The sequence below is a fragment of the Phalangium opilio genome, unplaced genomic scaffold (genome assembly GCF_054372755.1).
Source record: "Phalangium opilio isolate 3A_F unplaced genomic scaffold, DU_Popi_V2 ptg000217l_1, whole genome shotgun sequence".
Taxonomy (NCBI): domain Eukaryota; kingdom Metazoa; phylum Arthropoda; class Arachnida; order Opiliones; family Phalangiidae; genus Phalangium; species Phalangium opilio.
The window spans coordinates 13,024,820-13,050,693 of record NW_028324218.1 but is presented as its reverse complement, the minus strand read 5'-3'; the positions used below and the strand labels follow the sequence as shown (position 1 = coordinate 13,050,693).

The 25,874-nt window shown below is 37.8% G+C and overlaps 2 protein-coding genes and 1 long non-coding RNA gene across 5 annotated transcripts in view; 1 reads left to right on the top strand and 2 right to left on the bottom strand.

Moving 5' to 3' along the window:
• Nucleotides 1–402: 402 nt before the first annotated feature.
• Nucleotides 403–25,874, bottom strand: part of LOC149616664 (uncharacterized) — a 55,296-nt gene continuing 29,824 nt past the window's right edge. The window contains exons 1-3 of one of the 3 annotated variants that reach the window (XM_089857442.1): nt 1,578–1,896; nt 1,247–1,405; nt 403–937 (exon numbers count right to left, since the gene is read on the bottom strand). In XM_089857442.1, coding sequence (XP_089713568.1) covers nt 606–937; nt 1,247–1,274 — 360 coding nt within the window. In that variant the 5' untranslated portion in view covers nt 1,275–1,405; nt 1,578–1,896 and the 3' untranslated portion in view covers nt 403–605. Of the gene's footprint in view, nt 938–1,246; nt 1,897–25,874 lie in introns of those variants that run through there. The other 2 variants (XM_089857441.1, XM_089857440.1) reach the window with 2 other exon arrangements.
• Nucleotides 7,224–25,874, top strand: part of LOC149616663 (uncharacterized) — a 49,888-nt gene continuing 31,237 nt past the window's right edge. Inside the window, exon 1 of the long non-coding RNA XR_016376083.1 lies at nt 7,224–7,289. This is a non-coding gene — a long non-coding RNA (uncharacterized LOC149616663). The remainder of the gene's footprint in view (nt 7,290–25,874) is intronic.
• On the bottom strand, nt 20,923–25,167 carry LOC149616666 (uncharacterized). Its single transcript, XM_089857101.1, has 4 exons — nt 25,123–25,167; nt 24,279–25,028; nt 21,116–21,132; nt 20,923–21,005 (listed from the first exon to the last, which is right to left on the bottom strand). Exons 1-4 carry the CDS (start codon nt 25,137–25,139, stop codon nt 20,923–20,925), a joined length of 867 nt encoding a protein of 288 aa, XP_089713227.1. The 5' UTR covers nt 25,140–25,167.

The window sequence follows — 25,874 nt, the reverse complement described above, 5'->3', positions numbered from 1 at the left end:
CTCTTTGAACTACGCAAAACGCGTCATAGACTTGTTGGGTAACACCTAAGTCAAATCGACATGATGGAAGGGGTATAGCATACAGATGTATATTCATTGTTCTAGAGCTTGATGATTAAAGAGAAAGGAGGGCAAAATACGAGTCGACTCTAGGCTTCGTCCCTCGTCCATTTCCCCACATGACGCATGTGACCGAAGATAATATATAATAATAATCTAGCTTTATTTCGTGTCCATAACACCCAGTGGGCTGTATTTCAATGGGTCACGATTTCAATGCATCGGGTGGTGGCTAGCCCCTATGCCACAGCTAACCGACAGCGTCCTATACTATCTATTAGAATTAACCTCTGCAGGTTTTGATGGAAAGGAGAAACCGGGTTAAACCGCGGAGGAAAACTCCTTTAACAAGTGGGAAGAGAATTTGCAAACTCTACGCGGAAGGGTTTGTACCCAGTGCCACTGTCCGGGATCAAACCCCGGACCCTCTTGTTGCGAGGCGAAATTGCTAACCACTTCACCACCCCAACCTTGACGTTAGCGCTGCTATCAATAAATTCCTCTAACTGTAGATAATGAAGTTCAGAAATAAGTGGGCCAAAATTTCAGGGAAAGTATACTTGGAAATTACTCAGTGGTTTAGCAGCGCAGACTGTAACATCTGGATATCTCATCAAGTCATTCCTGCACTTCAAATCATTCATCATTCCTTTGCGATTTCCGCTGAAAGCGTCGCCTCTTCTTTGACAAGCGACTCCAGCCTCAACATCCTCTTGGGAACAAAAACCAATATCGGCGTGGAAACACACGCATCGTTCTTTTCCCTTTTCTCGTCCTTTAGTGCAATCTCCCGCCAACTTCGGGTGCAGTTCTCGGCAAGCCTTGTCGCATTTTTTCCACTCGTTATCATAGTCTTCAGTGCAAGTACCTTTCGAGACTGGTATAATCATTCGTTAAAATGTTTCATTAGATATTGTTTGTTATTTCAAAATAGCTTTCAACGTAAATTGGTTCTGAATCCCGCAGTCAGGACTGACCATGTTTCAGTGGTGTGATTAATCAGGGAAAATTTGAGGTGAGAGATATGGTAGATAATTTGGGGATAGGGCGTCACCTGCGAGCACGTGGTCAACGCTGATGGGACTGGCTCATCAACAAGTCCCTTAAGACCCTGGCCAGGATTAAACCAAAACCATTTCAGAGTTGAATCGCTAATGTTTATAAAAAATATTAAGGATCTATTTACGTTTTAAAACTCCTCCGCAAATGTTCATGTTGTCGAATCTTACCAAATTTGAATAACATTCAAAACCCCACAGTTTTTCATTTAACTTTTGACTCCATCCTTCGTCTAGGGTGTCCTTTTTTAAGTCATAGCAATGAGATTGCTTCTCCGGACACACGCCTAGAATAAAAAAGTACAAAGACGTCATGGAGAAGTATTATACGGGACGTGTCTGTTTCCCCTAATTGAACGGCTCCTATATGAAGACATCGTGCAAATTAAAATTTTAAAAGCCCCAGATAGATCGGATGATATACGTTATTTCAAAGCAAAAATATGTCAGATGAGTTACCATTTTGGCTAATATAACATATAAACTACAATATTCGTTCCGATCGGGTCTGGCCGAGCCGGGCTTTCCACATTCGAAAATTTCATCGGGCCGGGCCGGGTCGGGCTTTTCAAATTTTGGAAATTAAGGGGCCGGGCCGGGCTTTTCAAATTTTGGAAATTAAGGGGTCAGGGCCGGGCTTTTCTTCATTTTTCAAAATTCAGGCCAGGCCCAACTTGATTCTCGTTTAATCCAAAATTCAAATGAAAGATAATTTAAATGAGTTTAAGCTTCTAAGAACAAATGTGACGTTGTGACGAGCAGTTATCAAAAGAAATGAATAATAATAATGTGTCGGGCCGGGCTTGGTTAATGCGTGTGACGGGCCGGGCCGGAATACCAACTATATACTCGGACCCGGGCCGGGTTTTGCACTTTTTCAAAATGCTAAGTCTCCGTGTCGAGAAGATTATATAAACTTAAGTATCCAATGAAAACGTCGACCTTTTTGCCCTCATCCTTTCCCGCGCTTTGCGCTTCCGCATTTCATCCTTACTCTCAACATTATGTTCCTCCATTTTACATACAAAAATCAAATACTCACAAAAAGAAGCGGCAAAAACCTGCTGGCTCTTTACACCCACTTAATTTGACTTAATATCCAACTTCCAAACACAAATATTTTCTGGTAGATAAATTAACAACCTACAAGCAAAGAAAAATTCTCAAGAATGGCTCCCGCAAATCTAATAGGTCTATTTTCAACTAGGTTGGCGTATCTGATTAGATTTAAAAAATATATTTTTGAAATTTTTGGTCTGGCTGTTATCTACACCGACATGGTTTTCAGTGAAACAAACAAGGAGCATAAACACAATAGTGGAAGCTTCAGTCTTATTTAAAACATGTAAAACAATTATCACCTCTGCAAATAGCTTACACATGTCTTTTTTACCAATGCCTAACCGTTTCGATTTTTCTAAAGCAATCTCAGCAAAAAAAATATTTTTTGATACAAAATAAATGTTTTATATTCTTATTAAGAATAAAACACGAGGATAGAAAAGGTCTGTCCTCTCGTAATTTTTTAAGCTTTTATCATGATTACTCTATACAACAGTAACAAGGAGTATAAACCCATTAGTGGAAGCAGCATTTTTTTTCCGAAACAATTTCGCTTTTGTTTATCCTCTCTAGACTTCGCTAAAAACGTATTACTCCTACGTAAAATATTAATAGACAGGCAAGGATTCATACCATTAAAGAGGGAGCGCAATATTATCCGTATTTTCATTTCATATACAGAGAAAAAAATTATTATGTTTCTGAGAGGGGCTTCCCATTTTGGTTGTTGTTTTGAAAAGTATATCGAAATGCACGGTCCTTGATAGATATAGGAGGCAATGAATGAAATATATCACAATGCACGGGCCTTGATAGATATAGGAGGCAATGAATGAAATATATCGCATGCACGGGCCTTGGTAGATATAGGAGGGGATGATAATCTCTCTCTTTGCAAGAGAGGTTTATCTTTAATATTTAAATAAATATAATTATTTTTAATTATTTTAATCTTCAATAATTAACATTAATAATAGTTAAACCGTTTAAAATAAAGTTATACCTATTATCATCTCAAACTTTGCTAATATTGACGTTTAAAGTGAAGGGTACCCCTCTTGCCCGCTTTCTTCAAATTTTGGGGTATATATACGATTCGTTTCCATTATAATAGTAAGGAAAAAGCGCAATTGCGAAAACCTTTGGTGGCGATCCCACCTTAGGGAGGCTAGACGTTTCTCGTAACCCTAGCTGATCGCCGCGTATATACTCAAACCAAACGATGATAATGGAGTAGAAGCCAATGATACAGATTGGTGTCTATGTGGAATAGAAGGAACACCAGTGGATGGTGGTGTTAGAAGCCAGTGTAAGTGCAGACTGGTGTCAATGTCGGATTGGCAAAGAGCAGAAGATGGTGGTGATTAGAAGCCAGTAAGAACAGACTGGTGTCCGTGTGGGATGGACAAAGACCAGAAGATGGTGGTGTAGAGGAGCCATTTCCGTGACTGTGAAAGCAGTTCGGAAATGGCGAACACGTTTGCTCCGATACGCAAACTGCGAACGCGGTAACGTGGGTGTAACAACGGACAGACACAGACACACACACAGAAACACACAGACACATAAAGACAGACAGACAGACACACACACACAGACCCGGCCGTTACAGAACCTCTCCTGGACTACGTCACACGGAGAGGTAACAAGTTGGGAAAACCAAAATATTACCTCTCCGAGTCAAGAGGTCTACTACTACAAACTTATTTACCTAGATATGGAATTATTTCTCTTTTTTGAAGTAAAAATTTACGAAATATTAAAGCAGTATTCCAAGCATAGCGAATAATACAGTAAAGCAGACGACATTTTACATCCAATAAGGATAAATCTTGGACACATGGAAATCAGTCAATGGGGAAAAGATCAGGAAATGAAGTCTACGCTTCAGCTGTTTACCGTATATTCTGATAGCTAAATTCACAACTGGTTTGCAGTGTAAACACTATCGTCTCGTCTCACCTCAACAATATTCTTAGTTTGCCAATATGAATGTTAACGTTAAATAACACCAAAGCTAAATTGTAGCTAGACGCACTAATAGTCAATGCGCACCATAAAGAGGATAAAAAGTCTGTAGCTACTACCCGTTTACCATTAGCCCTTTTACTATTCTAATTGCCACCATAATCTTTTCTTCTATTATAAAATCTTAACCTGATTAATTAATAGTGTATTTAACTTTCGGCTCACTCTGAACCGTTGATGTCTCTTCATTTCAGACACGAAAATCAAAGCCCAAAGTTTACTTCACCTCAGGCCTCTATTATTTACTCTTTTTTTCACTAAGCCTATTGCGGATGATACTTAATATACCCGCCGGAGTCTAGGTCTTAGTTTTTTTCATGAAATCACTAAACCAAGCATTATTCTGTATACAGATGTAGTATAGCTTAAGTAATATATAAACAGCCATTTCAAATAACAATATTAAAAAAAATCTTTGGAATATCAAAATGAAACAGAGCTTTAAAGCTACAAAAGTACTAAATGCATCATAATTACGAAAAATACTTCCACATATTCACTTTATATTATGGAAAAAAGGAATATTAAGGTTCTGTATGATTTCTTAACACATCAACACAAGGCTAACTGCTAACGCGACGCATTAGTGTAACAATGGACGGACACACACAGACAAAAACATAGACTGCTTTTTAACTCTTTCCGTATTAATTTTGAGTTGAGAAACAAGATTATCTTTAAAATTTAAATAAATATAATTATTTTTAATTATTTTAATCTTCAATAATTAACATTAATAATAGTTAAACAGTTTAAAATAAAGTTATACCTATTATCATCTCAAACTTTGCTAATATTGACGTTTAAAGTGAAGGGTACCCCTCTTGCCCGCTTTCTTCAAATTTTGGGGTATATATACGATTCTTTTCCATTATAATAGTAAGGAAAAAGCGCCTTTGGTGGCGATCCCACCTTAGGGAGGCTAGACGTTTCTCGTAACCCTAGCTGATCGCCGCGTATATCCTAAAACCAAACGATGATAATGGAGTAGAAGCCAATGAGACAGGTTGGTGTCTATGTGGAATAGACGGAAGACCAGTAGATGGTGGTGTTTAGAAGCCAGTATGTACAGACTGGTGTCCAAGTGGGATGGACAAAGACCAGAAGATGGTGGTGATTAAGAAGCCAGTATGTACAGACTGGTGTCCAAGTGGAATGGACGAAGACCAGAAGATGGTGGTGATTAGAAGCTAGTAAGTACAGACTGGTGTCCGTGTGGGATGGACAAAGACCAGAAGATGGTGGTGTGAGAACTCAAGTAGAGGAGCCATTTCCGTGACTGTGAAAGCAGTTCGGAAGTGGCGAACACGTTTGCTCCGATTTGGAAACTGCGAACGCGGTCACGTGGGTGTAACAACAGACACACACACAAACACACAAACACACACACGATCGTTTCAGAACCTCTCCGTGACATACGTCACTCGGAGAGGTAAAAACTCAGATTCCTTAGCTTAATTTCTCAGAACCTAACTAAAAGTTACTAAACTAATTCTTTTTCGAACCGTTCCTAATCTTTTAATCCCTGAAAAGCTTTGAATGAGGTAAAGTGGCAAAACTTAACACTAATTGGGACCTAGCAATTCAGGAATGGCTAAAATAGCAGAATGAAACTAGTAGAGCAGTACATTTAAAAGAAGGCATAGAATAATCAAATTAGCTATAATTTTGCAAAGGTAGTAGAGAGGGTAGTACTGAGAGGGGGTAATTGTGTCAGATTCCTTGGGGCCTATACTTTTAATGGAGCCTTCATCACGTTTAGTACTGTCCTGATGGGGTACCGCGATTTCTTCAGTTTTCCCGGTGCCCACAAAGTCTCAATTGCAAAACAGGTGTATTAAATTTAGCTGCTCAAACCAAACCTGACTTATCTTCAACGACAATCAGACTCCCTGTTGTATTTATGGTTAGCTGGTTAAGTTTTATTTGGGTTAACTTTAGGTTTGACCAGGTTAAAATAGGCATGGAATAGTTACTTAGTCTATGAAATAGGTTTTGCTGGGTCTTTTAGTTGCTCCACCCTCAATGTAACGCATGGGGAAGAGTAGAATTGGTAAGCGTTTATCTGTCTTTTTACAAATAAGTCCTTTTAGAACATTACTATAGTTGTTTATTGAGATATAAAATTAAAATATCTAGTTTCCTTAGCGTTATGTCTCAGAACCTAATTTTTAGGTATTTGCAAAATGTAATGGTAAATCACATGATTTAATAAATTTACAATTTTGACTTAAACTATGTAGAAAAATCTAAAAAACATTTATTTTGGAAATAATATATAAAAAATTGCGAGCGAGCGAAGCGAGCTCCGCAATTTCGGAAATTCTAGTCAAATGTGATGTCGAGAAAAGAGCAACATTTTAAGAAATTTGACGCTAAACTATACTATGTCAAAAACATAGTATAATATAGGACCTTTCATGAAATTATAGAATAACATATAGGACCTTTCACGAAAATATAGGGTAATCTAGGGTATTATAGGGCCTTCAAGGAATTATAGGACTTAATAGAACAGATTCAAAAATATAGGATTTTATAGGAAATATAGGACCACTGGGCTAGTTGCAACACCCAAAGTGTCAGGGGGGGGAGGGGCCTCACAGAGAATTTGGTTTCTCCGAGCCTCCTATTTGTAGTCTTTGATTGGCGTTTCTAAGGGATTTCAGGTGGTTGGTATTATTTCCAGATCCAGCCTGAAAACTTTGAGCACTTCCGTTCTGAAATTAATCGCGCTATACTTTCATAATTAGTAGAAAATGTTTAGTAGGAATGAAGGATATATATAATGATAGTAACGGCTTTGTTGATGTAAATACAGACCTTATCGTAAATAGTGAAATAGACTAAAATAACTCAATTATTACAAAAAGAAATGGCGATTATTACTCATTACAGTGTCAAAAGAGGGCGTGTGGAGCCCCAGACCCAGCCGACTCACAGTGGCCCTAAATTAAACGCGGCTTCCCGGTGAGGGCTCGGGCCCCCACTACCCCCACATGATCGGTGCCCCTGAGAGAGCAAGAATTCAAGTTTGGCTGTATGAAAATGTTAACCTTAAGAATAGAAGGCCATATCATTGTAAGTAGGAAAGCAGTTTGTGAAACCAAACCGAAATTTCCGCGTTCAAGGTCTTTTTTCTATTGAAGCTTTAGTGTCTTCCCAGTATCTCATAAATGAAATAAGGTTTCCCAGGGTTCCTTGAATTAAAGGGAGGGTGAAAAGGCAAAAACAGCTTAGCTTTATTCGGGTTTCATAAAACCTGGAAAACTCTGGGAAATGAATAGTTGACCATAAGCTCGGGGAAATTTAGAATTTTGCCATACTTAGGAGTGAAATTACTATAGTTTCTTCTTACAATCTATTAGACTTTGTTTATGCGCATGTCTACGGCATCTGTTTGTGCACGGGTGTACGGAATATTTTTGTGCAAATGGGTATGTGATATTTTTGAGCATAGGGGTATGGAATGTTTTGTGCATAGGGGTATGGAATGTTTTGTGCAGAGGTCCATGGACTCTTTTTGTGTACAGGCATTATGACATATGATTGTGCATAAGACTACGACATCTATTTGCGCGCAAGTCTATGACAGTTTGCGCGCAAGTCTATGACAGTTTGTGCGCAAGTCTATGACATCAGTTTGTGCGCAAGTTTACGACATCAGTTTGTGCGCAAGTTTATGGCATCAGTTTGTGCACAAGTCTAAGGGGATATGTTTTAAGTATTAGCGTTTATATTTTCTGGAGAAGCGAGTCGGTAATATCACGTGACTGTCTGTCCTATGCTTAATCGTAGTAAGCCTTGGATCGACTCGGCGCCGCAGTGGCAAGAGGAACCACCTGCCTTTCGTCCCGAGCATTCTTCCCCCATTTTTAGCGTCCCTCCAGACCCAATCGTTTCCAAAGTTACGGCGCGTATTTCTCTCAGAATTCGTATCCACCCCCTATTATCCCTGATTCAATGGAATACCGAGGCCCATTCCCAATGAAATCATAACGCTACGAAATTCACGCATGCTCACTAGAGTTTTATTTGATGGAAGATAATCTTGATTAAAGCCCCGCCCCATACATATAACATTATAGGTACTGGACTGTACATACATTCTCTTTTAATCAAAACCTAGATAGCGGTCGTCTTTCAAGGAATGATAATCCTTGGATATGTATAAATACTAACGTGTTATGGATTCCCATCTCATACGTTCCACAAGGCATTTCGCTTTGGCACCCGTTCAGCAGAGACAAAAATATTGCTTACAACCCCCCCCCTCCCCTCCTCGGAACCTTGTGAGGGGGAAGGAAATTGGCATTTTCTCTGTTTGCGCATGTACGTAGTTTCAAACCCACCACTCAGGATTCTCCGGAGAGATAGTTCCTTTTTCCCACTTGACCTAGCTATTTCCAACTATATTTAGCGCTGTCTCACATTCGCGGGTGTAATGCGTATTTGGTAGCTTTTTGACCCAGTTGGGAATACGTTAGTGGATAATCAGCCCGCAGGATTAAAGAGTTGAAATTCTAGAGGAGGTGATTTGTTTATTACTAGTTAATTTGAGCCTTTGGAGGCCTCTCTAATCTACTTTGAAAGAATCCTGAGAATCACGCGTCGAGGGAAAACACAATAACTGTCGCCCCAGTTGCAAACTAGGGGGAATTATGTGCTGGAAAACCAAATTACATTTTACATGTTTGCACTGCGAAAGCTTTGATCATTAAGAAAAGAAATATTCAAACTATACAAAAGCCTCAAAAGTCAGAAGTATTTTCATCGGAGAGAAATTATTATTTATAACTCAATAATGATGTGCAGCGAAGACAGGTTGAACGAAGAAGCTAAAGGCTGAGGAAGAGATAAAGATTTGATTGGAGCATGTCGCAAACCATACGGAAGAGGGCTTCCATTCACTCTAGCGATTCACTTTCTGTTACTTTTATTTGCCATTGCTAAAACACATTCGTTTGTGCCTTAAACAAGCTTTGTTTTGCAAGTCATGATTCTGTTTATGGAGGATTCGTTTAAATTAACAGGGAACTTGTGCGTTTAATAATAATTACAATACAGAATGGTAAGGTTATTGTTTAGACTGGTAATGTATAAAACATTGATTGCAAAGGTTAAATTAAAACTAATCTAGAGTATATTGGCATCTTTGGCCAAATCGTAGAACATAGAACGTTCATTCCTTAAGAGAGCATCTGGAGAGTCAAATTCCATTATTTGTCCCTGATCGAGAACCATCACCCTTTAAAAAGTTAAAAGATATCAAATTAGCGAATCATTTTAAGCCGGTTTAAAAAGTAGTTAAACTAACTTGTCATAGTCCATGACGGTGTTTATTCTGTGCGCGATGGTGATGATGGTGGAGTTGGCGAATTCCTTCTTGATGGTCTCTTGAATGAGATCATCGGTATCCATGTCGACAGAGGCTGTCACTTCGTCCAAGATCAGAATCTTGGTGTTTCTCAACAAGGCACGAGCCAAGCAGACCAACTGACGCTGCCCGACGCTCAGATTCTGTCCTCCTTCGGCCACGGGATGATCCAGTCCCTGCTCGAATGACGCCACGAAGGACTTCAGGTGCGAGTGTTCGAGGGCGGCCCACAGTGGCTGGTCGTCTTGTTTACCGAAGGGATCCAAATTGAGTCTGAGCGTGCCCGAGAAAAGGACGGGCTCTTGGGGGATGATGGTAAGCCGCGATCTCAAATCGAACAAGCCCAATACCTCCACCTCCACTCCGTCAATGACGATCTGACCGCGCACCCCCTCGATGAGTCGGAAGAGCGCCAGCGTCAGCGACGACTTTCCCGCACCTGTCCGCCCCACCACGCCCACCTTCTCTCGGGCTTCGATCCTGACATTAATGTCTTTCAAGACCAAATCCAATCCTTCTCGGTATCTGGTGCTGTAGTCGCGAAATACGATTTGTCCTCCTTGAGGCCACTCAGCAGGCGGTTGATATTCTGGTTTCTGCCACTCGGCCTCGGACTCCAAACGACAAAATTCGTCAACTCTTTCTATAGAGACGACATTTGATTCCAAACCCGTAAGGGAAGCAATAAAATATTTGATGGCCTGTAGAAGCTGGAAGATCAATATACTAAATTAGAAATTTATTTGTAGAAAATAAATAATTGTTCCACGTGATATTAAAAGCCTGTGCAGTCGTTTTTAAAAATACAGGGGAAATTTCTATTAGCCAATTAGATTGAAGATTATAATATCTTTCAAAGATAAGACCTGACAACGACTTTAACGTATGGATAATGGTATATCACCAAAATTATGCATTAAAACAAAGAGTTTCGATCAAGTAGGGTATATTGTGTCTGGCCATACCCGTTTCCCCAATTTCCTAAAGTCTTACCAAGAAGTATTACACGTGAATTTGTAGTACAATTCCATGGCGTCATCGTCTCTCGAACAAGTAAGAAAGGCTTGTCAATAACACGTCATAAAATGACAAGTAAACGTTTTCTTGAACACGTGCCAGAATGGTGACCAAACTAGCTTTTATGTTTATCGAAAATAAACACCCAAAAATGGTATAACCTAATACAGAATGACATAGTCGCTAAACTATAGCTACAGTGATATTTTGTTTCTCTTCGCTAAATCAATCTTCCATTCAAACCCCATACACAATTTCATCTCGAGATAGTCTTTGTTAATTCAGTAACTATTGGTCATTTTTTTATTCGTCCCACTTTAGCGACGTTTCACTATCACGCTTGTATATCAAAAGATAAACGAAAAACCAGAAGAGATTGTAGTTTGTGGAAAAGAACTTCATTTACTCAGTAAGCGCATATGAGGAGATCAAATTCTCCATCATATCCTCCCTTTCAAGACCGGTACCGAGCTGTGGCTTTATTGGTATCATAATTTCGGACATGCGCAATCGGCGCAACAGAGAGGGAAATGACGTCGGAGAAATTTGTTTACGAAGTTTAAGGGCAGTGCCCCTATAATTAGCAACTTTGTTTCTTGTTTTAAATCTACTGTCCCTTTTCTCTGTTTTAATTTTTAACTTCTCAATATTGACAAAAAATGTGGTTATAATAAAATGTTACCATCGCTGTCGAAATAACTCGAGGAATTTAATATCGTCGATACAGTGTCTCATAATAATAGCGGAAGCATAGGCTGTAAAGCATAATCCGCTTTTGATATTAGTACAATTTTTGTAGCAACACCACGCTGATCGCTGGAGTGAACCTCTAATTGCATAACCGTCTTTTCCTATTTACTCTTTGTGAATCTCCTTCTTGACGAATCACGTGACGATTGGCTAATCTGCTGTACAGAGATATCGACTTGTGCCGATATAGTTACATTCCCTCTTTGACTCTCCTCATACGTTTTCACTGATTTACCAGTTTCATTTTCACAAGGAGCGCTTACCCGATCTGCATTAGCCAAGATCAATCCTGCAAAATCAGCTGCCAGAGTCCCTTTGCTAAAAACTATAAAAATTGCGGTGCAAAACATCAAGCAATTGCCCATGATATTGTAGCGTACTGTCAACCATCTGGAAATAAATTGCGTTTAATTGAATTGCAGAAATGAGTAGCGACTTGGAATGCTCCCTTTGCACACCCAAAAAATTTAGTGTTTCTTTAGAGTGAAAATGGTGTACATTTTCAATACACCTATGTAACACCTAACATTTTCACATGAATAACAAAAACAGTGTTATATTGGTATTATAAAGATGACCATTATCTTATACGGGTAATAATTTTATCGAGGACTATTCACTCTTATTTTATGCACGGTAAATCATTTCAGCATTAGAGGGGTTATCCACTCATTTGGGTAGGGTATAGAGGGGCTATTCACTCGTACGATGTGGCTACTATTACGAGCCCTTGGGTCGTCTTGTTATAAATCTTTTAGTTTTGAAATCAGTCAACAGATTGAAAAATCCATGAAAAAACTTAATTGTTCGTATTAAATTAAATATAACAGCATTTTTAAAGATTATAGTATCTTAAGAAAATATTTTTAACCCTGAGTTAAACTTAGCTAAGAAATTGGTGATCAGGTGGTATGGTAGCTTTATAAAACACTGCTCAATATGTTACGTGACACTTTTAAAAGCGTTACGCGACATTAAAGAAAATATTTTGATCCCTCAAATAAAATTAGCTAAGAAATTGGTGATCAAACTTTACGGTTCCTTTATGAAACCCTGCTAAACGTTTTATGGAACACGGTCAAAAGTGTTAAGCGACACTCTGAAAGGTGTTATGCGACACTCTTAAAGGTGTTATGCGACACTCTTGAAAGGTGTTATACGAAATTCTGAAAGGTGTTATACGACACTCTTAAAGGTGTTATGGGACACTCTTAGAGGTGTTATGGGACACTCTTAGAGGTATTATGCGACACTCTTAGAGGTGTTATGCGACACTCTTAAAAATTTTATTTAAACTCGGAAAGAGGCTATACAGTACCCTTAAGAAATTGCAGATCACTCTCAAAAAAGTAAAAAATAACTTTTTTTTCGATTTAAGAGTTTAAATTTCTTGATTCTCTTGACGTAAATTTGAACTATAGACAAAATTTTCATTAAAAATCCATTAATATCTCAACAAGTTACCGGAACATGTTTATTTACCCTAATTCAAATATAAATTAATATGTTTAAGCATCCTTTTGCAATAATAACAAAGGATATGTTATGGATTATGGCTTCATTCACCTTTTCTATATATTTAGATAAGCCTTCAAATGTACCTCCTTGCAACTCCGTTTTTATCGGAGAATAGTTAGCAATGAACACTTTCGTTAAGTGAAGTCTTTTGAGGCTATTCGCCACTTTTCGAAAGCCGCCAAAGGTTCTAATTTGACCTCCCCATTTTGGTTTCGGTCTGTGTCTAATTTGGACTCATAAAACTACTTTTAAAAGTGTTAAAACACTTGTTTTAAGAGTGTAATATTCCTTTTCTGCACTATTTCACACTTCAAGCCAAATTCATGCCATTTGAAGAATATTATAATAACATACAAACACTTTAAGAACACCTTTTCAAAATATGGTTCTTAAAAGGTGTAAGACAAAGCTCTATAAGGTGTAATAAATGTGTCGGTGGAAAATATTTTTAAGATGCAAAGTGTTGAAAATGGGCCATAAACGCTTTCAGAGGTGTCGGTGTTATTTAACCATATTAATGGTGCTGTTTTTGGACCCGTCAAAATTAAGACAAAAGGTGCTAAATATCACACCTTTGGTTTTAAGAGTGTGCTTTGCATTCACATTGGTTTTCAACCCAAAGGTAAAAATGTACTGTAGATGCCGAAAAGCCGTCGTTACAAAACGTAAAAAACGCCATTGAAAAATGCTGCCTTTACAAAACTACCTTTGCGCCATGTTCATCATGTAATTAGCGCCAGTGCATTTGTCAATCAGTTTCAGGAAGTGTCCTTCGAAGTTCTCTTCAGCCTCACACGCCCTGATGACAGTGCTGCCAGCCACTGATCCTACCACGTGCGAAAACAAGAAGGAATTTCTCAAGCTTGTTATCCGCTTGAATTGACGGTTGCTCGACATCAAAAAACGCTGCGAAAGATATGGGAAAATCTTCAGAAGCGATATTACGAAGAAATTCTGCACGGGAGTGGGCACGAGCACGCCGTTATTAAGATGTGCATTTTACTCCCAAATTATTGTGGATCAAAATCGGCTATCCCTCGCTCGATACGAATTCCGTGTTTAACCACGACAATTAACAACAGAGAGTGATACTGAATAATTACTTATGAATGGAGACTGAAATCAAGTTCCTACCTGAAGTAAAATATATCCAACGACAACAACAATACATGGAATTATGAATAATGGTAAAAATATTGCAGTTGCTAACGGGTAAACAACCAAAAATATCAATCCCCAATTGGTTAATCTTAACATTCCAGGTAATTGCTGGTCGAGGGCGTCGATATCTTGGGAGAAACGATTGAGTATCCTTCCAACAGGGGTCGTGTCGAAGAAGGACATGGGAGAACGAAATACGCTGTCGAGCATTTTCCCATGTAGACAGTTTGCCGCTCGCAGACAGCGAAAGACAATGATGCATACGTTAAGAAATGATAGCATGGCTTGGCTTAGACCAAGAACGACAAAGATCGCAATACGGGTTGCCTTTAAATGCGGGTTCGCTATAAAATCTTCCTTGGAGTCCACGCACCACAGAGACAGCCAGTACACTGACGCGAAATTAAGGACTACTGCACTGGTGATTATTGCTTCGAGGATCGCACACCATGTTAAACCGTAGGCTTTATAATATTGTTTGTATTGCGATACGGATACCTGCAAATGCGCAATAACATTATAACAATGAAAAATGTGTGTAGATAGTATTAGTTCACAACAAGGCAAGAAAAGTCCAAACTCTACTCGTATATTAAAGAGCACGTACCTTTCCTTCTTCGAGTGTCTCTTTAGTCATGAGTTTTGCCGTATCTTCCTCCGAGAGTTTTCCTTGGAATGTACGATGAGACCTTTCAACTTCGATAGTTAGCGTACTAAAACAGTGGCATTATCAAAATTCATAAATTAAGAGGAGTAGTAAGCGAGCTAGCTTTTATCCTCCGCGAACCGATCACAGCCTGAGGTTACGAGGTATAATTCAAATTCAATTTAGCTAAAACCGCTCTCCTATATACAGATAAAACTGCTTTACAGTATTTACTAGGGGTATTTTGTGGGGAATTAAATAACCTGTCGGTGAACCGCGTGTGCCTTTTGTTAGTGGCTAACATTATCTGTCGGTGGTCGCGCTTCGTAGCATTGACAGGAAAACTCTCCAAACGGGTGCAGTGTCCTCGACACGGGAGAAACAAATTTTGCAGTGGAAGGCTATCGCTTACCACAAAGCATCCATGTTTAAACTTGAAAGAATCAATTCAAGAAACGTAAAATAAGCGGTATCTCTACAAACAGTATACGCCACATGACGGTTGTCCACCAACAAATTAGTTCAGTGATTTTGATCAGCTAATTTCAACGACTTTAAGCTTTTTCGCTTCTGTTTCGAACTAGCGGTAAAAGTATAGCTCGAAATTTACTCACGACGGTTTTTCTTTATTCTCGTCGTTCACGTCACTCATGTGTTGCGTGAAATAATCTCTGGCCATTCCCTGACGACTAATGATTTCGTCATAGGTTCCCCTCTCGATGATCCGTCCGTTGTTCATAAAGAAGATCTCGTCCACTTCTCGGATGTGGCTCAAGTTGTGCGTCACCAAAACTCTCGTCTGTAAGAGATTGAATTACTATTTGACGAGCGAGCAAGGAACTGCCAAACAGAAGGAATTTTCAGAAGAGAGCGACTCAAAGGGTTTATTTGCGAGTCACTTACAGCACCAGTTTATTTTGATCACTTTTCGAATCACTAACGGAAAAACCTGATATATACTACATCGTTGATTTTGGGTCGCCACTCACTGTTCTTGTCACGGCTTCTAAGGGACAGATATTATTTATTCTAACCGTTTCATATAACACCACTATTTGTTAAAGCGGTAACATTACGTCATGACAGCATCAACTATTAAAGCGGTAATATTATGTCATGACAATTAATTTCACATGTCACAGCTAAAAACTGTCGATTCATATCAGGGGCGTCAACTTCATTATCTTAACACATTTTCTTTACTTTTTATTTTAGCTGACATTTTTTGAAGCTAAAAATAAATAATTTTTGCCATAACAACGAAGTTATGGTAAAAATGTCAGCCGAAATAAGTTAATGCGCTGATTCGCCGCCGTTCGCGTTCATATTCGATTCTCTCAACCTAGGCAGAGAACCTAGGGTAGAGGGTGGAGAATTATAGCAAACAAGTTTTTTTGACAGCCAATGAATGAATGAAAATAATTTAAGTGGTAAATACGATTTTTACGTCAGGCTATGACGTCACTAGCGTAAATTAAGCCACGCCAGTTGTTTCCAAGATCATTTCACGCCGATTAGGATTTGGCCTTAGCCATTCCAACCCCTACTTACATCCCAGGTGTTACCGATAATGAAACGAATCGGAGAACGACGGAGATACGTGCATTTTAACACAAAGAGAGTCCAAGTCTCAGTGCCTTGGAGTTACGAGAATTTTGAACTCGAGCATGTTGATAAAAGAGATACGTGCATTTTAACCTCATTGCCTTCGAGTTACGAGCATTTTGAACTCGAGTACGTCGTTAAAAGATCCCCCACCATGATATACGCTAGCAGAAGTGGATCATATTACAGCTCCCTAGAAGTACTGGACGATATAACATCGCCGTGCATCAGCATTGTCTCCTAGCACTGAAGAGAAAACGGTATATGCGAAACGCAGCGGCGAATTTGTGAACTAAACCAGAGGAATGATTTTGGCGCGAAAGAAATTTTTAATAAGCGGGGCAAGCAAACGGAAGTAAGTGGTAGCTAATGAGGAAAGGTTTGAGAGAGAAGAGCGCGGAAGGAAACAAGTTGTTCCATACAAAGTGTTGGGTTGTGAATATAATGGTAAAAGTCCACTTTACTTTTCCGATTTTAAAAAATAATTGGCGGTCTATTTTTTAAATGCGGTATTTTTTGAACGCTTGTGTTGAAAAGGAAATTAATATGAATTCAAATTATCAAAATAGCCTTCATAATGCTAGAATATTTTTAATGTATCCCTAGTACAGCACTGAGCTTCCACCGATTTGAATGTTTTTAGCGATGATAGTTGGACCGATTTATTACTAATTATAGGTTATGTGAGTAGACATAGAAATTTGTTTTCGTTTTTAAAGTGTGGCAAATCTTTTCAATGATTTAACGTTTTCTGTCAATATTTTTCTGTTTTACAAAACGTTTTAGTTGCTTACGGTTTAGTGCTTTTAATATCACATAGATCGTGTTCAGATGTCTCTTTAATTTGGGCTTGCAACGATTGCAATTAGTTACATTGATCCTACGCGTATTTTCTAATTAGCAAAGAAACATAAGCCATTCTAAATCAAAATTATAACGCGATAACAAGCTTCACACTAATCACGACACTGACGGTGGTCTGACAGACATTATCATCAACCGGAACTTCCGTAGGTTAACCTAACTCAAGATCCGGGTTAATGGGAAAACTATACTTGTAAAACTGGGCTATAGATGGCGGGCTTGGATGTCTTGGAAGAAAACGCTGTTTACAAAAGCATAACCTACGTCCAGTACTTATAGGGAGCTGTAATATGATTCACTTATGACGCTAGATAGACCAACAATGCAGAAAAACTTACGCTCCTCGCTGATTTTAACAGCAGAAGGCTTATTAACGCATTGTTGTTTATTCGCGTGAAGCCGTAGGGTTGCCATTTCTGCACCTCAAAAATACCTACGGTGAAGGGTCCTATTTGCGGCATAAGGGTTATAAACCAATTAGCCTTTATTCGCTTGAAGCCATAGGCCTGCCATTTCTGGGAACAAAAATATCTACTCTCCCATTTTAAAAATTTGGTCGTAGAAAGGCAGGAAACTCGAAGGACCCGTATATATCAGCCAGTATATATATATATATATATTTATATATATATGTAATATATTTATATATATATAAACGAAACGATACGACGACCACTCATTAATGGATGCTAAGCGCTTTCAAAGAAGATATATAGGAGCTTTATTAACTTTATTTCGAAGAAATCCTTTCGGTCCAATGACTTCGTTGAAGAGATGTTTGGCCACGTGCGAATCAACCGCCGCCAACGGATCATCAAAGAGATAAACATCGTCATCTCGATAAATGGCTCTGGCCACGTTGACCCTTTGTTTCTGACCTCCACTCAAGTTGATACCCTATCACGTAAAATTAGTAAACGAACACATTAATTACTAACAAAATCAGCCATCTATGTACCAATGAATGAAACGGTGCCACGCCATGTTTTTCGAGTTCAGCGCATTATATTTAGTCTATTCTAAACTTCTCCTCGATTGTCGTCGAGGTTTTCGTTCTATAATCTCCCTTAAAAAACCATGGTAAAAACTAGTTTCTTTTGCTTTTTTATGGTTCTTAGAGAGAGAGTACCGCGCTAGTCGTGTAAAAAACACAGGTTTGAGATAGCGGTTGGAAAAAGCCCATGCTGAATAGAGAGACGCTAAACTATAAATTTCACCCAAGAGGTACAGGCCACCCTCATATACACTGCCCTCTTAATATGGTATTGACGCCACTAGGAAAATGACAAGTCACGTAAGTAAAATTTCCGTATTAGCTCGGTCTAGTTGGGGATGGAGAGGGCGTGCTAGTTTCGTATGTGCTAATGTAGTACAGCATTCCTGCATTCTAACTCGCTAAGGTAATGTTCGAGATGGCTGGGGTACGTTAAGGTCCTACCATACCAAGCTAAAAATATCTTTACGTCCATCTAACCTCCACACATAAACCACAAACATACACACTCACAGATCATTAACTTAAAAGCCAGAATGTCTTTCACACTCGTATCTTAAAACCTATTACAACAAGATGATTTACAGGGTGTTTGTGAAATGTCCATTGAATTATGGCGGTTAAAACCCATGTCACGTGTTCAGGAAGTTAGGCTTAAAACTAGATGTCATATTATTAACGAAGTAGGCGGGATGTATGAAAGTAGACGGTAAAAAGAGAGTGCAGTTTTCGGATACGACAGTGTACCTGATTCCTCACGAGGACAGGCGAAACCATGAATTTCGCAACCTGCAATGTTTTAGAATGCAAATACGAGGACATATTAACTCCGATATTGGAGATGAAAATTGAACGCATCGCTAAGCCTTGTCATGGGTTGGGGTTTTTAACGCCATGTTGACTTTCGACAACGTGGTGGGAGGGGAAATTATTTATGTTAGGCTTAAAGAAGCGTCATATCATCTTTCGTCAACGTGTTTGAGGGTGCCATGGTAAATACCCGGGTTCTGAGCGTCATGGTAAATTTCCGCTACGTCGTTGATTGAGAAAATACACCCATCATATCTTGGATGTTCTTCTCGCGATAAGATCCTATAAAAGACGCAGTAGTTTAAAAGATAAGTCATTTTACGGCTCTTCAAGCTTTTCACTCCGGCTTACGATATCCACGTGTCATCACTTAGAAATGGACTTAGTTAAATTGTAAGTATACTCCTAACAAAATAGTTAACCCTTGTATGTCCATTTGTATCCAGACTTATAATTAGAGTATTCGGCTAATTTTTTACTCCATCAGGGACGAATCAAAAGCGTTCTTCGAAACTGACAATACGCCGGACACGCCTTCCTGTCCTATCTGTTGTAGTGAGGATGGTAGAGTGAATTCACCCATTACTTTAGAAGCCGCCGTTAGACGAAACAACTTAAGACTAATTGAAAATTTTGGTGCTATCGGATGGGATAAAGATTACGGAAAATCGAAAGGACTACAGATCCCGAAACGGGGGATTTACTAATAAACCCCTCACCGAATGAAGTCTATAATGTAGACGATGGTGAAGGTTATATATGGCAATACGTTAATGGCCCTAATATAAATTTTGGTTTGAAACACTTAGCGATGTACAGATTACTAACTTCTACAGTACAATTACCCGCAGGGTCATTAATTGACATGTTTGCTAGACAGTTTCCGTGTATCATAAATAAGAAGACCCATCAATTCAAATTGGAAGAATTTGCGGGAGATACTATCCTCGTATTTCCCGTACACCTCAAACCACACAAAATGTACGGAATGCCAAACCCAAATATTTGCCATTTAGGGAGTTGTCATCCCCGCAATGAGGAGGAATGCAAATTTCGCACCTTTTATTACGGTGGATACGAATTTCATTGTCCATACCAGTACATAAGAGTTCTGAACTTAGCTCTTCATATGTGTATGTTTATGGTATATAAAACTAACAAAACCGTAAGGAAAAATTATAGTGATGAAAACGACCTAGCTATGCATTATATATTCAAGGCCCTACAGATTTGCAGGTTAGCCGAGTGTCTGTGTGATAACACTCACAGTTTAATGTTTTACGAAGTTCATTATCACATGAGATCCAATGAAGCGAATAATTATTTCGCGAATAAGTATTTCGCAGACTTTCTTTAATTAATAAAACGTTTGTAAGTTCTACATTTTGTAGGCGAAGGATAATGTTAAATGCTAAACATTATTTGTAGAATCTCGAATAAAAAGGAAATGTTTGAATGATATGGGCTTCTAATAATTTTACGTAGGTTTAATAACTAATATTTTAAACCCTGTTCAAATATTTCTTATCTCAGTTCAAACATTCACGATTTCCCTTCAAAGTTTCACTATTTTTGTTCAACTATATTTCCGTTCAAAGTTTCACTATTTATGTTCAAAGTTTCACTATTTATGTTCAAAGTTTCACTCTTTCTGTTCAAAGTTTCACTATTTATGTTCAAAGTTTCACTCTTTCTGTTCAAAGTATCACTCTTTCTGTTCAAAGTTTCATTCTTTTCTGTTCAAAGTTTCACTTTTTATGTTCAAAGTTTCACTCTTTCTGTTCAAAGTTTCACTCTTTCTGTTCAAAGTATCACTCTTTCTGTTCAAAGTTTCACTCTTTCTGTTCAAAGTTTCACTCTTTCTGTTCAAAGTTTCACTCTTTCTGTTCAAAGTTTCACTCTAATAAAACACGCGCCGGGAAAACAGAGATACGCGTGTGGCGGCCCTCCCCTGGTCTTGAGGTTGACAGCCTTAACAACTTCCATCCATTGGCTGTGGTATATCATCCTCTATTGAAACTACGCGTGTCCACCTGTTCTTGCATTGTAGTTTTTCTGTTCCAAAGGAAAATATGTGAAACTTTGGTAAATTCTATGTAAAGTGAGGTACTCTGCCCCTATTCCACGGGGTACATGTTTCAAACACCACACCGGGGGATATAAACCTGTCATGTCACATTCCCTAAAACAAGGGATTCACTTCACAAGATCGTGAAAGGGTTTTCATTTACAGTCACTTAACAACCATTTCAATCCCATTAAAGATGTTTAATATCGCTTTCAAGTGCATTTTAGAGATATGACGTAACTGTTATTTGTTATGTTAGTCATTTCACAACAATTTTTGATGAAATTTATTCATTTGACAACGTTTTCAAAAACCTTTGATTAGACTAACAACACTTTTATCCACTTTATTAGTCATATTAGTTTGCTTTCAATCGATATTTTTGGTTTCACAGCGTTTTAAACTACATTTTAGTAAATTAACATTCCTTTCGGCCACTTTTTTGGACATACAACTTCATTATCGGTTTTATTTCAGTAATAGTGAACAATATTAAACACATTTTAGTTGAATAGCATGGTTTTTATTAGTCATTTAACGAAACGTAAACCAATTTTTTGGTGTTTCGCCAATACTTACAATCGTACTTTTGTCATTTCATGAACGTTCAACTGATTTTTAGTTCCTTTGAATGCGATTTGATCCACATTTTAGTAGTTTAACAAAACTTTTGATCCACTTTCTTAGTCATATTAGTTCGCTTTCAATCGAATTCTTTCATTTCACATCAGTTTACTTTCATTTCGCATAACTTTCATCCGAATTTTATTAACAACACTTTCAACCACTTTTTCGTCATTCAACTTCATTATCAGCTGTTTTATAATAGTCATATATTAACAATATCAGATATATTTAAGTCGAATAACGAAACGTTTACTAAACATTTAGCGAAACGTTAACCAATTTTTAGTGTTTTGCCGATACTATTAATTGATTTCAACTTCTTTTTTAGTTTCTTGTGAACAAATCTTAATCGCAACTCAGTCATTTGAAAACTTTTTCTGTTACGTGCATACCTATAAACATATTAGAAACCAAACTGAAATAATATCAAAACATAAATTAATGTTAATGAACACACGTATTTTTGTTATTTTTAAATTTAAACTTATATATGACGAGATCAGCCGTCCATCTCAGTCGGCTTCATAAGCATTGGGACACCTACACCATTTAAATTAGTTATGTTTCGGTGGAAGATGCTCAACAAAAAGAAGCATTTTCACCCCCTATGCAAAATATCTGATCAAAGCTGGTTAGATATCTTTCTATGGTTTAAAAAAATTACGTTAATGTACGTAGAGGGGTGATAATTTATAGAGCGTGCAGGCAAGGCTTAAGGGCATGGTACCACGTGGACAAGGCTTAACTTCAATTGGTTCTCACAGTTTTGACCTATTTAGAGATCAAATTTCACACACTGTTGAGATACGCGAGAAGTATTTACATCCTTGCAAAATTTATAAAAATATTAAACACATTACTTACAACTGTACTTTTGTCATTTCATGAACGTTCAACTGCTTTTTAGTTCCTTTGAATGTGATTTGAACCACATTTTAGTAGTTTAACAAAACTTTGATCCACTTTCTTAGCCGTATTAGTTTGCTTTCAATCGAATACTTTCATTTCACATCAGTTTCATCCGAATTTTAGTAGATTAACAACACTTCCGACCTCTTTTTCGTCATTCAACTTCATTATCTGTTAACAATATCGGATATAATTAAGTCGAATAACGAAACGTTTACTAAACATTTAGGGAAACTTTAACCAATTTTTAGTGTTTTACCGATACTTTTAATTGAATTATAGACACTTCATGTCACTTTCAACCGCTTTTTTAGTTTCTTGTGAAGAAAACTTAACCGCAATTCAGTCATTTGAAAACGTGTTCTGTTACGTAAATACCTATAAACATATTAGAAAAACTGCAATAATATCGGAACATAAATTAATGTTAATAAGGAGATGGTATTTCATTGATTTTCTGTTATTTAGTCTGAACTTTGAAATCATCCGTTTTACACTACGTATCTTTCACCTTGAAAATTAGTTTTCCGTATTCATCGCATTTATATTACATGGGAATTTTGGTTATGGAACTTTGAAATTCGATTTCAAAACCATAGAAATTAGTAAAGCGATGTAGAATTTCGGAAAAAGTAATTAAATCGCCGAAATAATATAAATTAGGACAGGAACATGAAAAGCTTGGGAAAAAGAATAAATAAACTTGCAACAAAATAAGAAAAGTTTGATACGTTTCAGCAGAAACAACAAAAGTTTGAAAAGTAATAAAAAACGTATCAGCAGAAATAACAAAAGTTTGAACAGTAATAAAAAAAACGTTTCAGCAGAAATAAGAAATGTCTGAACAGAAGCATGGCAAATTGAACAGAAATAGGGAAGTTTGAACATAAATAGTGAAACTTTAAACATAAATAGAGAAACTTAAAACATAAATAGTGAAACTTTGAACGAAAAGAGTGAAACTTTGAACATAGATAGCGAAACTTTGAACATAAATAGTGAAACTTTGAACAGAAAGAGTGAAACTTTGAACAGAAAGAGTGAAACTTTGAACAGAAAGAGTGAAACTTTGAACAGAAAGAGTGAAACTTTGAACAGAAAGAGTGATACTTTGAACAGAAAGAGTGAAACTTTGAACAGAAAGAGTGAAACTTTGAACAGAAAGAGTGAAACTTTGAACATAAAAAGTGAAACTTTGAACAGAAAAGAATGAAACTTTGAACAGAAAGAGTGATACTTTGAACAGAAAGAGTGAAACTTTGAACATAAATAGTGAAACTTTGAACAGAAAGAGTGAAACTTTGAACATAAATAGTGAAACTTTGAACATAAATAGTGAAACTTTGAACATAAATAGTGAAACTTTGAACGGAAATAGTTGAACAAAAATAGTGAAACTTTGAAGGGAAATCGTGAATGTTTGAACTGAGATAAGAAATATTTGAACAGGGTTTTAAATATTAGTTATATTAAACCTACGTAAAATTATTAGAAGCCCAAATCATTCAAACATTTTCTTTTTATTCGAGATTCTACAAATAATGTTTAGCATTTAACATTATCCTTCGCCTACAAAATGTAGAACTTACAAACGTTTTATTAATTAAAGAAAGTCTGCGAAATACTTATTCGCGAAATAATTATTCGCTTCATTGGATCTCATGTGATAATGAACTTCGTAAAACATTAAACTGTGAGTGTTATCACACAGACACTCGGCTAACCTGCAAATCTGTAGGGCCTTGAATATATAATGCGTAGCTAGGTCGTTTTCATCACTATAATTTTTCCTTACGGTTTTGTTAGTTTTATATACCATAAACATACACATATGAAGAGCTAAGTTCAGAACTCTTATGTACTGGTATGGACAATGAAATTCGTATCCACCGTAATAAAAGGTGCGAAATTTGCATTCCTCCTCATTGCGGGGATGACAACTCCCTAAATGGCAAATATTTGGGTTTGGCATTCCGTACATTTTGTGTGGTTTGAGGTGTACGGGAAATACGAGGATAGTATCTCCCGCAAATTCTTCCAATTTGAATTGATGGGTCTTCTTATTTATGATACACGGAAACTGTCTAGCAAACATGTCAATTAATGACCCTGCGGGTAATTGTACTGTAGAAGTTAGTAATCTGTACATCGCTAAGTGTTTCAAACCAAAATTTATATTAGGGCCATTAACGTATTGCCATATATAACCTTCACCATCGTCTACATTATAGACTTCATTCGGTGAGGGGTTTATTAGTAAATCCCCCGTTTCGGGATCTGTAGTCCTTTCGGATTTTCCGTAATCTTTATCCCATCCGATAGCACCAAAATTTTCAATTAGTCTTAAGTTGTTTCGTCTAACGGGGGCTTCTAAAGTAATGGGTGAATTCACTCTACCATCCTCACTACAACAGATAGGACAGGAAGGCGTGTCCGGCGTATTGTCAGTTTCGGAGAACGCTTTTGATTCGTCCCTGATGGAGTAAAAAATTAGCCGAATACTCTAATTATAAGTCTGGATACAAATGGACATACAAGGGCTAACTATTTTGTTAGGAGTATACTTACAATTTAACTAAGTCCATTTCTAAGTGATGACACGTGGATATCGTAAGCCGGAGTGAAAAGCTTGAAGAGCCGTAAAATGACTTATCTTTTAAACTACTGCGTCTTTTATAGGATCTTATCGCGAGAAGAACATCCAAGATATGATGGGTGTATTTTCTCAATCAACGACGTAGCGGAAATTTACCATGACGCTCAGAACCCGGGTATTTATCTCAAGTGTTCGACGTGAGATTAAACGTCGTCATGAGATTACACGCCAATCTGCCCTTTCAGTTCACGCCAAGTCTGACATCACGACATTTCACGTCAATTCTCCCCTATCAGTTCACGCCAATTCCTCACGCCGCTTCACGCCAATTCTCCCCTATCAGTTCACGCCAATTCCTCACGCCAGCCCACGCCACTGTTTGAGTACCGACATAATGTTACTACTAAGGTACATTAAGCCACATCGTTTACGTACTCTCGCTATCCCGCTATAATAAATATACTTCTAGTGATACAGGGTGTTTCTGATAAGCATGTCATAAATTAAAGGGTGTGTTCTTTGGGTCAAACTGAGTGAAAAGTGTCAAAGAACATGGGGTCTACAACGCTTAGTTTCGGAGGTACGGGCCCCCAAACATTGACCCCCAAATAGGAATGGACTTTGTGTTAGAAGCCAGTGTAAGTGCAGACTGGTGTCAATGTGGGATTGACAAAGAATAGAAGATGGTGGTGGTGGAAGCCAGAAAAGTACCAGACCGGTGTTC